At 39.5% G+C, this 14,294-nt stretch overlaps 1 protein-coding gene across 1 annotated transcript in view; it reads right to left on the bottom strand.

Annotated features, from left to right (window-relative positions):
- Window positions 1–14,294, bottom strand: part of cblb (Cbl proto-oncogene B, E3 ubiquitin protein ligase) — a 56,720-nt gene that overhangs the window by 15,909 nt on the left and 26,517 nt on the right. Inside the window, exons 6-9 of the mRNA XM_067607207.1 lie at window positions 11,840–11,961; window positions 6,024–6,161; window positions 4,165–4,252; window positions 3,228–3,359 (exon numbers count right to left, since the gene is read on the bottom strand). Coding sequence (XP_067463308.1) covers window positions 3,228–3,359; window positions 4,165–4,252; window positions 6,024–6,161; window positions 11,840–11,961 — 480 coding nt within the window. The remainder of the gene's footprint in view (window positions 1–3,227; window positions 3,360–4,164; window positions 4,253–6,023; window positions 6,162–11,839; window positions 11,962–14,294) is intronic.

The raw sequence follows: 14,294 nt of genomic DNA, 5'->3' as shown, positions 1-14,294 counted from the left end.
ACCCTACTGTTCAGCAACAGGCATGACTGAACTGACAAAGAGCAAACTACTCCTGAACTTCTGCTCTGAAATAGACAGAAAAATAAGTTTGCAAACAGGGTATTGGTATACTCTAACCTTCCCACTCTGAATTACTGATTTACAGGTCAAAAAAATGTCTTGGAATCTAGGTTAGAGCTGGAAAACATTTGGTTGAAGAGAGAGGGCTGTAACTAGGCATCTAAGAAACACATAACTGACATACTAGCACCTAATAAAGTTGTTTTGTTGAACCTGTTAGCAAACAGTTTCTCATTGAAACATCCAGCAGACACAGAACAACATTCTCATTCAGTTTGAAATGTGTTTGTTTCCACCTGATGAATGTAAGTCCAATATTCACTCTCCTTTCAGCTCCGGTTTGGTCTCCACCATCTCCACCATATCTGTCTCTTTAGCTGCTAAATGCTCCACTATGTTTACCATCTAGTTGCTAACTCTGTCTGCTGTAGTGTATAGTGGGTTTCTGTTTGTTGGTGTTTGCGTTACTATGGTCAATGTTGACTTTTACTTTGTGGAAAGAAATAGTTACAACTTGCCAATACTACTGACACAATCATTAGTAAAACGCACAAACCTAACGAGCCTACAGACTGGTGAAAACATGATATAGAAAAGCCCCTGTGAATCATTCAGAGTTCTCACTACATTGATTCCGGGTAAAAATAATAGCTAGAATAAGGGAACCCTCTCATGTGCCCCCATATTCTGCAGAGATCAAAAACAGTCATTAGAGAGAACAGGATGTGGAATTACATAGATCATCAGCCAGCTGTGAGTGAAGAGTGCATGTCTGTTCCATCCCAGCTGACTAATACACATAGCGAGAGGAAAGTCAGGGAACCACCACTGAGTCAATGACCTGAACGGACCGGTGCTGGGTTAGTCACTGTCACAGGGTAGGAGGGTTCCCTCTTTCTCTATGACTCACACTTTAACTGATGTGGAGGAAAATATTTCATTACTGAAGCGCACACACACATACACACACACTAACATACGTCACTGAATCACTGACTGAGGTTGTGGAGGAGGTGGGGTCACGTCGAGTTGTCATAACAGGAAGTATGACAAACAAACACTGTTAATGTGGGTGCTGCTGAATCCTGCTGTTTACAGAGCAGAGGACTGATCTCTGGAAAGACTGCGCTCATTTGTCAGAGTAAAGCCACCCAAGAAAAAGCTTTCCAGCTTTGTAACCATGAAACTGAACCACTGGAGAACTGAGCAGCAAACAAAAACGCTAGTGTGTGTGCTACCCAAAAATTTGTGGGATAAGTTGCAAAATGAGAGTCTACAAAAGTCTACCTAAGGAGATACCAAAATTCAGATTTTCATAATAATTTACATACCATGTCATACTCATCTCATTATAATGAGTCATATGATGACTTCCTGTGGCAAGAAGCACAAGCTGACTGCAGACTTTTCAAAAGACAGGCTTCAGTGCTCATCATGTTTGTATTTCTAGAAAAATAATCTATCTAAAGAAAGTGTCATCTCAACATCACTATGGTAAGCAGAACATAAAGATTTACCCTACAGCTTCATGTAATACTTCAGTCTGTGTGGTTGTGTGTGTAAGTCTATGTCTCTGTGCATATATATGTCAATATGTGGTAATGTATGTGTACATATACGGTACAATATACTGTATGTGTATCTTAGCCTTTATTCTTACTATTTGATCTCATTTTATTGTTTGTCCTTAAGGCTTAAGTTATTACTATTTGATCAACATTTTCACTATTTTCAACTGAATTACTTTACAAGCACTTTGTAATAGCTGATTTTGTGCTATATAAATAGACTTTATTATCATTACCATTATAAGAGCGATACATTTCAACATATTCAATGAAGCTCATTTAGACATCAACTCTGACTAACACTATGCAAATGGAACGGTTCATGATAAATGGAAACTATTATAGAGCTATCTGAATGAAAAACAAAGTGCACTCAACTTCATGTATAAAACTTGCACTCATTGTCCTCTGAATCATCTTCCATGTCCTCCCTCGCAAAGGCTCCACTGCCAAACAACTAAAGCAGTTTGAAAAGCAGCACTGAGATATGGTTTGCTTGTATAAATATATTAAACTGTAATACACATAATACAAAAAATATAAATAATAAATAAGCTTGCTGTTGGTGAAAACATTCCAGTTAGAAAACAGAATGATCCCAGTGATATGTTTCACTTGCACCACTGATAACTTAATGTTAATATTTGACACCACTAGTATGTCCTTCTGAGAGAAAGCAGCAAAAATACTTGATGCAGAATTGTGATTGTAAGACAGCTTTTTGGGCTTGTTTTCAGGCCTGCAGAATGAATGTGTGTGTGTCCCTGCTAGAGATCAACAACATCAGGATCAGCGCAGAAGTCCAACATGTCTTGAGAGCCATCACTATGTCCCTGCAACACATATGTCTCACACAGAGGAAGGAGGAGGAGGAGGAGGAGGAGGAAGAGAGAGGTATAAAAGATGGAGGTGGAGAGGGAGGAGAGGAGGGATTCTCTGGACTTGATGCTAATGACTCATTAGGGGAAGGTAATTGCAAACACACTTTGCTGGTACAGCCTCTGATACACGAACCAGTGCACAAGCACAATGAACACAGCAGTGCAGGACTATGTGCTGTGGGATGCACATGTTACAAGAAAAATAGCACACAGCAGGAGGCAGAAAAACACATGCAGAAATACTGGAATATAATGTGTGCACACACTCTCAGTTTTCACTTCCGTTACTGACTGATACGTGGAAATTTGATTAGGACAGATGCAAGGACAGAGGGAGGAAGTGAGGGAGGGAGGGAGGGAGGGAGGTTTTTCTGTCCATGTATCTTTCACTGGAGGCTGAAAGCTGCTTCTATTATTCAGCAGTCTTTTCTCACTTACATGCAGATTATTAATTATCTTCAAACCAGATTCATTCTTACAGATGAATCTAGAAATATCAATGTTAGCAGCGTCAAAAAGAGTTAAAAATGTTTCTTACATGTGAGGCGCTGGCGTTTTCACAGTATTGTACAGACAGAGACGATTCGATGACACGTAATTTCCCCGAGTACATGAACATGACTAACGGTAACAGCAATTGTCCAAGGTCACAGATGTATCCCTCTGTTCAAAGATTTGATTTCCAGTTAAGTTGATGCAGTACGGTTCATTACAATACCTGCCAGGCCGTGAGACAGGAAGTACACATGAGGTGACCGCAGGGTTCGATCTTGACGTCTTTGTCGTTCTCAGCACAGATCTTACAAAGCTGGAAGGTGGAGCCCATTTCACAGTACAGCTCATACTGCTCCTGTTCAGGCAGAACAAACTCCTGTTAGTCATCAGTGATGCAAATATCAAACTATAGATGAGAGCAGACACAAAAATATACAGACACATACAGTATACACACAGCACAGACTTCCCACCATGGCCCTAGTGTAAAATCACACCATGTTTTCAGGGACTTTCCAGCGTTCAGTCAGATCTATCCCATGAGCTTAAATAATCATAGTTAATGTTGTCAAAAGGGGTGAATGGTCTATTTTTCATTTCACTTTCAGTTAGAGAAAAAACATATATGTCAAACAAATCACATGACAATCAATTTACACGTGATCCATCTTTAAAATCTGATGATATTCCCTGACTTCCCCTGTTTGGAATACACTACTCAAAATATCATATGAGAAATTCACAGCCACAAAATGCCAGTCTATAATATTTCACTCATTATTATCTGGTCAAAGTAGGCTATACAACAGATGATTGACAGTTCCTTTTGGGCTGGGCTGGTCTTTGCCTCCAATTTTTAAACTGAAAAAATGTGGTGGCAGCTCTGGAAAAATAAAAAGTTCCTGCCTCACTATGCACAAAAATCAGTTTCTGAATAAATCTGAGACAAGCAAAAAGCTGCTCAGATGAAGAATCATGCCTCATTTCACATTTCATTGAGCAGCCTGATACATATTTGATCAGGTTCAATCAGTTGTCAGTAAATGTTTTTTCCACACTTAAATATCATATTGAAGACTGAGCTTATGTGATGTATTCTTGCTTTGTCAGGGAACCGTGTACATTATTCTGCTTATAAAAAAGCATATTTTCAAACCCACTTGTGTCACTTTGATGTGATCATGAGGCGTCGGCTCACATAAACCAGTGAGGTCAGGATTGTAGCTGCGACCATCAGGAAACAAGTAGCTGCAGATGAGAAAAGAATCATAATTTAAACAACAGTACAAATACATAGCATGTTTGATTAATCGTGTTTTATCAGTTCTTCTTAATTGGTAACACGTTATCAAGTATGCATTTCACTAACTGCACTGACGTATGGTGGCCCCTAAGGACAGAACACATAAAAAAACAAAAGCACAAGTGTTTACTGTTTGTGTGTTTATCTGTCCACAGCTAATCTCACATACTACTGGACCCATCAGCCTCATATTTTCGGTGCACATTTATGACTGTACGCTCAAAGACCTCTTGTGGTTTCGGTGATCACAATTTTTGAAAATCCTATTTTATAACGCGATTCTTTATGAGTTTATAGTAAAGCTTAGACTTTTGTTGTTTCAGCAGTCCTCCTCATTTGACAATATGTATTACAACATAGCAAAAGGCATTTCTGGCAATCGGCTAGGCTAAAAACAAGTCTGTTGCAGGCCACATTCTGGCCTTTGTTGTGGCTCAAAAACTGACATCCATAGAAAAGTTTGGTCTCATCTTGAACTGGAGCATCTGCGGATTAATTCCACACTTGATATGTTATGATCCACTAAAGTCAGATACAACATGAATAAATTCCTGGGTTTTTTTAGCTTTGTCACCATCTTGACTGTAAGGAACAACTGAGTGAGATTCAACTCTTCTTTGTTTGGGAGGGGAGAGGGAGGTAGGGAGAGATGTTCATTTGTGTGGTGTGTTAAAACAAACAATTGAGAAGTTTGGACTTATCATCCCGTTGTGTTTCCTTATTAAGTTTATACAGTTAGGCGACAGTACAACACACTATTCTATGCACTTTACAGGAAACTAAGCCTATACTATACAAAAGACTTTGCATACGTCTATAGAAGAAAACTTACACACCTTGTGGAGATCTGCACTCTTCTAGTTGTACTTCAAATGCTGTTTGGAGAGTTTTCTTAATTCTGACTGACAGAAAATATCAGCTATCAGCAGATCACTACAAGCCTTCACTACAAAACATATGGTGTGTGTTAATAATATCTCTCTGTGCATTGAATAAAAACTGTAAAATATAGCCTCCAGCTATTACTACAAAAATGGCAGAAACTCTTTTCCACTTAACTGTTTCTGAAATTGATTTAATTTTGAAAACGTCTTCAACATTAACAAGTCTGTGTATAACCCCTATGACTGACATTTGAAAGAACAACTGATGTGACTTCACTTCCCCTACAGTTGCCGGGGTCTCCCTGCTTGATTAAAAACAGAGGTGCTTCAAACAGAATCCCCCTTGCTCCACCTCCCCCTCCTCCTCCTCCTCTCCTCGCTCCCCGGAGACAATAGACTTGTTAGAAGACACAGCACTCCTAGAACAGCCTCAGCCGGCTGTGACTGACGGCTGAGACAAGTGAGATGCAGCACACTGAAAGGAAGGATGCATGTTTGATTTGTCTGAGGGGGCTGTCATATTATCAGGTATGATAATAACAGATGGCCTCGCAGAACGACTTCAAACTCAAACACATTCTCTCATCTGGCTGAGACAAAAAACTTGTCGTTTCATCTAGGAAGTGGCTTTCAGAAAAGGTTTACTCCTTTAAGAAGAACCGCACTCTGTTCAGCCAGTTAAAGGCTATGCAAATCAGATGTGACTGATTCAGACACGCTTGATCATTTCTTATTTGTATGCGGCTCAAACACAGTGGAGAGTTTAACACGTCTGATCAATACACAAACAGCAAGAGAGCTAGAGATAAAGAGTGTGTGACGGGTTACATACAAGCCCTCCCTGTAGCCATCGATGAGGGCCTGGAACAGCGGTTTGTTGTGGGGGATGGTCTGCAGTATGTTACCATCATTGGTCACATAGCCGATGGCCCACTGGCCCAGTCTCGTACAACTCAGTCTGAAGATGTAACTGTTGGGAGAGAAAGAGGACAGACGCTCATCATTCACACACACACTTCAAAATAAAACATGTATAACTAACAAATGAAAAAGTTTCCTGTAGTATTGTATTGAAAACAGCTGTTAGTGGACTGCTGTATGTACTTTTAATAATAAAAAGTGTTTTAAATAAATGTGAAAACTGTCACAACTTGTCTTGTTAGATATAATTTCTACTCTTCTCAAAGATGTTCAAAGTAAATACAGCAGGTCTTCATAAGATTCAGCATGGTTAACCCTCATAGTGTACACAACAGACCAGGTCTCTCTAATCCCCTACCCTGAGCTTCCTCATTTAGAAAGCCACTGTAACCTGGTTACTTAAAGTGCATGTTAACACACACACAATGTTTCAAGAGTCACAAAAAATATGTCAGGCTCTGATCTGCACCATTTGTACATGGTGTGACTGAAAAGTTCTTCTGTTGCATTGAAAACATAAAAGCAATAATCAACAGGTCTCACAGTGAGTGCATGGACTCACAAAGATCAATTCTCTCACACAGTGCAGTAAGTCCTCCATAACTGCTGCTACTAGTGCTGCTGGTGTGTGTGTGTGTGTGTGTGTGTGTGTGTGTGTGTTTGCATGTGCTGTGGGCTTCTGAGAAACTGCGTCAAAAGAAACAAGATGCAGAGAACACATTCTTGATCAAAGAGGCTTTTGGTGGTTTAAAAAATAAAAGATGGACATGGATCCATATTTAGGACAGCTGTAGATCATTAAATGTAGGGACTGTAGTTGACAGCAACCAGTAAATTGTCTTTCAAATTTGCAGTAGGGACATTCTATAACATTTATTTGACACTTTTTGGGATCATTTCATCAACAGCCATGGCTGTGCAATCCCTGGAATAAATGCTAATAGCCTTTTTAAATATCCCCATAATTCAATTGCACAGACCTGATGTCATCAATAGCACCTGAATGACCACTGGAGAGCAGAACAGATGAGATGATTACAACTCGCCTCACTTTGAGCATTGAGAAATGAGCCAGTGATGAGAACAAAAAATAATGAAATATGAACTTTCTACCTTTGACTTTTATATAAAACTTAAGTGCAACAAACAATGGTGCTTCTGCTGTGTCTTTAAAGCTTTATCACATAGGGATTTCCATGTGCAAATCACATCTGAATACAAAGGAAACAGCTCAGCACAAGGTGGAACAATCTGAATGTGAAAAAGATGTGAAAAAAAGAGAGTGAGTAGGTATTATAAATGCAGTCCGCCACAGTGCTGGGCTTAGAGCGAGCCTTGACCACCGTATGATCCCACCTCCACCAGCAACAAAGGCACCAAGCTAAATCCACCAGGGCTTGGATTTAGATGAGACGTGGGAAGACAGTTTGAGAGTTTCAGTGATGCTAATAAGCTGTATTCTGCCCCTTGATTGGAAGAGCTTAGCTGAAGACAGACAGTCTGCCTGTCTGTGTACAGGCTGCAGTGATACCATGCTCCAACAGTCAAATAACATTGAAATAATCATGAGACGTCCATGTTTTACATGCTTGTTTGATAGAGATATAATCAATACATCGTGGGCTGACTTTTAATCAATCTATAAAATCTGTGTTTCTATTCTGAACAGATTAAAGAGCATGCATAAACGTGTTTGTGTTTTGAGTGTGTGTCTGAGTGAGTGGAAGGGCTAACATGTAGTGGCTCATCCGATATGACTGCCCTCCCCCACACAGCTGTGTGTACGTGTATGTGTGTTGGTTCATAACAATGGTATTTACATGATTCACTCAGGCATCAGCACTCTATACATTTGCATACTCAGCCACACACCAGCCCCTCCCACACTTACACGCAGGCACACACACACACACGTTTCCTGTCCTGTCATTATCTGCTCTGCTCCACCAAGCCGCTACGCAAGATGGCTAATCACAGGGCATGCATGGATCAGCTCAAGGCTATGTGAGCTGCTCTCAATAAATTAGCAGTGTTGTTGAAGGTATTTTCTCAAGCTACTTTCTTCCCCCCGCCAGGAAGCTGCCACGTGGACCTCAAGATTAGCACTACACCAAACATGGCTTGTCAGCATTTGTTTCGGAAACCAGTGTGCAGGCTACTGCTAGACACACACTGCACACACAGTTTCTCTTTTTGCAGCAATTATTTTCTATGAGGATGCAGTGATTCTAATGAGATTTGACTTTTCTAGCTGAAAAAGAGGTGCATGCTGTTTTCAGACTGCATCCATCTGCATGTTTTTTGTTACAATACAATATTACTACACATAGGCCTAAGCATTGAATTTATATTACAAAGATGGCGATAGATTAGATCACTTTTTTAAATTTAACACAGCCTGTGTTTATGAAGGGTGTGACAGATTCGTTTTAATTTTTTAGAATAAAAATGACTTCTGCTACTGCTGTTTCAACGGATGCAGGCCAGCTCCGTTTCATTCACTTAAACAGATTCTTGCTGTGTGTTTAGGGATCATGTGTGTTTATGGATTACACCCTAACCCTACAGCTACCATAAGCTTTGAAACAAAGATATGACATGTTTTATGAATATATAGGACAGTTATAAGGAGCTGTAGGAAGGTTGTTCAGACTGCAGCTCAGAGGTGTGACAGCAAAGCATGATCCGTTTATGACACATATAATCCCAAATGAAAGTTCATAAACATTCTTTATTTCTGACTGATATCCGTTGCCTTTGAGCCTGAGCTCTTGCTCAGGCTGTTTGCTACAAAGTCATAAATATTCAGGAGCATATGTGCAGACTGGGGAGATCAATGATTATATCCATGAGAATTGGATCCCAAAAACAGCATGTTGACTTTCAGACCTGGCTGTGTGTCAGCACACAGATAACAACCAGGAAGCTGTGGGTGACTGGCGGGAGGGGCTCTGATAAGTCAAGGATAAACAAATCCTAACTTTTTATCTCCTCAAAGAGGCAGCACAGTGTTATTATAGTCCAACACTCACATACATTTAAAGGCTCTGAAAACTGATTGTCCCAACACTTAGTCAGGATCATCCACAGACTTCACTGATCTTAAGTTGTTAAAAAAATTTTAATATGTCAATCCATTTTGAAATGATACATTATTAAACCTCTTTCAGTTCAATTTTACATAAAAACTCATCAATCAAATTTGGCGCCAAAACCTTGTAATTTTTATATCTCATAACTGTCTGCACATTTTTTTTTGTTGAAATTCACAAGACATGATCCATGGTCATGTTTCAGTCAGCAGGTGAAATTTGGTTTTGGATGATCAAAGTATGTGGGTTTTAAAAGCGACTTTTCAAAATGTTTGCAGTTCCCTCAAAACTTCAAAAGAATGTCAGAAATCACCAGAAGATCATAGAGACTTTGTTCTTTTAGCAACATATCATGCAATATGTGAAAAAACATTGCTTCACTGCAACTAATGCTTCATAATAAACTCCATAACTCTGCTTTTTTCAAAATCTGCATAATCTATTAACTCTCAAATCAATCTCAAAATTGAGTCATTGATTGTTTTTAGTCTGGAGATGAAATGTTGTAAAAACTTCTGAAATGCGTTCAAAATCTATGCAATAAATATTTTAGTGTAATATGTACTGTGTAAACAAAATGTTTTAAATTGCCAAATGTGTGATCAAACTTCATGAAAATATCAGAAAACATTTCTTTGTTGACAACAGTCATGTGGTTATATATTATTGGTTACTGTTGGTGAATATTATAAGGCTTTGAGGCACCAGATTAACTCTTTGTTAACTCCCCTACCAGTAAAACCCCCTGATCATGTCACAAACTTGGGTGTGATCTTCGACACTGATCTTAACTTTCAGAAGCACATTTCCAGTATCTCTAGGACTGCTTTTAATCATCTTACAAACATATCCAAAGTCAGATCTTTTCTGTCACAGTCTGATTCTGAAAAGTTGGTTCATGCATTCATTTCCAGTCGACTAGACTATTGTAATGGACTCTTTGCTGGACTGGCAAAGCAAACACATAATAAACTCCAGCTTATTCAGAACGCTGCAGCCAGAGTATTAAGCAAAACCAGAAGGTGTGAACACATCACTCCTGTTATAATTTCGCTTCACTGGCTTCCAGTAAAGCAAAGAATTGATTTTAAAATACTTCTTATGGTTTTTAAAGCTATGAATGGCCTAGCTCCCTCCTACGTTGTTGACATGCTCTCTGAATACACACCAGACAGACCCTTGAGATCATAAACATATCTTTTTTCACAAGCTTTTAGTTAGGTTAATGGGTGAAACCTTCTTTTTAGAAACAGTATTATTATTGTTATTTCTTTTAACAATGATAATGATATATATATATATATATATATATTTATACTGTCTTTATATGTTTTTATATACGTAACATCTTCTTATTTTTTGTTTTATCTTATTTGTTCTATGTATGCAATGTTAATGTAATATATTCATTATGTTTTGAAGCACATTGACTTTATGCTTGCCGTATGAAATGTGCTGTATAAATAAATTTGACTTGACTTGACCTGTGGAAGTCATCACTCCTCCTCTGACTCCCTCTGCTGCAGACTGGGAGTTAAAGGCATAAGAGGCCGTCATAGTAACTCACCATTTTACAAAATCATTATGACGTTCTGATCACCGACAAAATATTTCATCATGGTTAAGTGTTACAGATCATTAAGTTATTCATTCTCATTGACTTCAATGCAGTACTTTACTAACTGTATGCAGAACTAAGTTCATGAGTAGTGTCGAGTGCTGTCAGTGACAGCTGTGTTGTCCTGATGGTCTAGTGGTCTAAACACATGGCCTGTCACTGTAAGCTCACCTAGCACCAAGGTGTGTGTGCATCCGCCTGTTTCTGCCCATATGTTGTGAACTCTTGTGGTTTAAAAGGTATTCAAGTATGTCAAATTATGTGCTTGGACCCCGCTTTTCACCACTTGCAGCTATATTTTTTGTTGTTATTTGATGTTCTCACATGTATACTAACATACATGTACGGAAGAAATTCTTCATACTTAAGATAACAACTAAGAATGTTTCTTCTCTAACATATATAATAAATATATATATATATATATATATATATATAATAAACTATGATTGCTACTTATCTAGCCAATAATAAGTAATGTTACAGACAAACAGTTCAGATCTGAATTTAAAGAGGACAAATTCTGCACATTTCAAGGTCTATATTTTTAATCTGGGGCTCTACTGGAATATCTTGGTTGGAGTATCTGAATATACAGTTAAAAAAAAATTACCAGTATAAGACATACTTATTTATCTTATACTGGGCCTTTATGCAGCCCCTCAGTCCAGCCTCTGTCTGAAACAGACTGTTTTAGTTCCTGTCTCTTTAAGGCCCCCCCCACCCCCCCCCGATGAGCCCACGCTGTTCTGATTGGTCAGCTCCCAGGACCTGCCTCTCGGCCGACTCGCAGCGTCTCAGAAGGCTACGTAAACAAACTATAGTAGTAGGATTTCACTTCATTTTCTTGTTCTTTACTCAAAATGTCAACTTGTCAAACACATCCGTACAGTCAGAATCTGATCTGAAATATGAGAGTGGACAAAACAAACAACACATGGAAAAAACTTGACTTGCAGGGAGTATTTCTGCATACATTCACCTCAAGTTAACAGGATACACACGCAGATACCATACCTGCCAGGCTTGTTGATGTACTTGTGCAGTCGTGCCTTGACTTCATCATAGGTAAGGAAAGCCATGTAGCCAGGGTGTGTTACTGCCAGAAAATTCCAGTTCCTCAGAATTGATCCCCACGGCTGAAAAAGATCACCCAATATTGTTGTAACTAAACAGATGATTGTACATTCTACCTTCATTTTTCATATTATCAGCATAAAGTCAAGTCGAGGCAACATTTCTGCCACAATTAAGTTACATATAATATGTTGACTTAGCTGAAATTGAATTCTCAGCCTGCAGTCAAATTAGCAAACAACAAACTGAATGAGAGAATGCAGAGGTTGAGGTTTCTGATATCTATCCAGCTCTGTAACTAGCGAGTTTGGGAAGCAGCTTGTGAACTGCAGCCATTTGTGTTTGGCTTTGTTTACAGCTGGTTTGAGGTTTTCTGCAGGACAGCGTTAGACTGATGCCAAAATATTTGATGTGGAAGAGAACTAGCTAAGATCACTGCTGAGGGCTGGAGTCTGTTTACTTGACTGACTGACAGGAAAGCCTTAATAAGTGATGCCCCGTGTGTAATATTACATACAAATATAGGAGGCCTTGCACCTGACTACAAAGCACAAACTCAAGAGAAAACAGTCATTTAGCATCTGCATCTTTGTAATGATTTGCCAGCTCAGATTTGTGGGTGTTGTTGTACAACCACACTCACTACTTAATTCTGAATCCAGAAATTCTGCACAAAAAAAAAAGAACATTGGCGTTGACAGAGAAGCTGTTTACATCAAATCCCTAAATTAAGAGCACAGAGCTGTGAGGCATTGTGTCGGAGGGCCTCAGTGGTTCTGCCAGTTGGATCCATGTGGTGCCAAGTGCCACAACATTCACCTCCATCTTGCTTGTTAGCTGGAGCCCACCAGGGAAAATGATCTGCTGCCCTCACTGTGTAGCTGGTTTGGCAGAAGAAAAAAAAAAAAAAAAGAAAAAACTCATGCAAACTGGAATTACTGGCCTTTGGGCTGAAATGGCAATGGAGCAAGCCCTAACCACTTTTTTGATTTGAGCTGTAAACTGGAGAGTGGCCCGGCCCAAAGAGGCAGGAGACAGACAAATGGAAAAAATATTCACTACTGAAGTAAATCACCATCCTCTCATTCTGTCCTTCAAGGTCAGATCCCACATTTGTGTTAATCATTTTGTGATTTTCAAGAGAGCGACAGCAATTACATTTCCTACCGCTAATCAACACTTTACGCACAGATTTTGCAGATTTGAGCTGAGCTGAAATTTGGCTCATTTTCCTCCTTTGTTCACTCAGTCATTCTCACCTTCATGTGGGCCCTCTGATCCCTGCCCTGATTCCCACCAGGATTCCCAGCCACTGAATCAACCAGACCAGGGGCATGAGGTTGGCCACAGGGGACTGACACACAGCTTACACCAGCCTGCAAGTGGCTTCCCCGGAAGCAGTCAGTCATGGCAACTCCTATCTACAACTACACTTTAGTTTTGCTTTAGATGATCATTTGCACTATTTAGCACAATGACCTCCCATCAATTCATGAATTTATATATAATCAGCATTCTGAGCCTTTCTATGTATTATCCTGATAAGAAACAACATTCAACTACTGTCACTCTGATCATTCTTCAAGTGTTCACAGCCTCATTTATCATGTTCAGAGTAAGCATGCAAAGTACAAAGGTTCTGCCAAAGTAAAACATCGCTTTAAGGCCTCATCGCCCACACACCATCTTGAAGCCACATGGGCCAGTAATCTGTCAACGGGAGGGGGCTGAAGCCACACACATCCAAACACCTCAAACAAGCACAAAAATAGAACCAAAAACATCAAACAGAACAAATACTTTCTACATTTCTTTTGCTGTTTTTTTTTCTACATTTTCTATGCTGTTAACTTACTGCATCAAACCCACAAATGAGGTTTTGATGGTGCATGTGTTGCTGTGTCACACTGTTCCAGTCACTGTGCATTTTTTGAATTTTACTGTGTAAAAGAAACAGTTGTGATATGACTAAGAGTCCATATATGTGTTATTGTGCTTCCAACATCCACAAAGTGAACTTTTTCTATGGTACTGGACTAGTATGGGCTGAGATGGAGCAGTCCCCTTGCAGTCCAGTGTCTTTAACATCAATGCTCTGTGCATTAACCTCTCAGCCAGAAACAAACCCCACTGTGACTTGCTTACTGCAAATAAAGTCAAAAACCTTTTGCTTCCTTCCCATCTCCACAACATGTGTTTGGACTGGGACTCTCTGCAGTCACGCTTGATGTATTGAAATGTTCTTGTCTGGTCTGAACCACCTTAGGGAGCGACGGGCTAAAGAAGACATGTGGCAATCGTTTCAAGAATCCTTTCAACATTCAGATGCATTAGACATGGTTTATTACACTTTCAGGTGCAAACACCACCTGTTCCCACTGTCATCAAGACAAAG

This window comes from Thunnus thynnus, chromosome 13 (assembly GCF_963924715.1).
Source record: "Thunnus thynnus chromosome 13, fThuThy2.1, whole genome shotgun sequence".
Classification (NCBI taxonomy): domain Eukaryota; kingdom Metazoa; phylum Chordata; class Actinopteri; order Scombriformes; family Scombridae; genus Thunnus; species Thunnus thynnus.
This window is presented reverse-complemented; position numbering and strand designations above follow the sequence as displayed.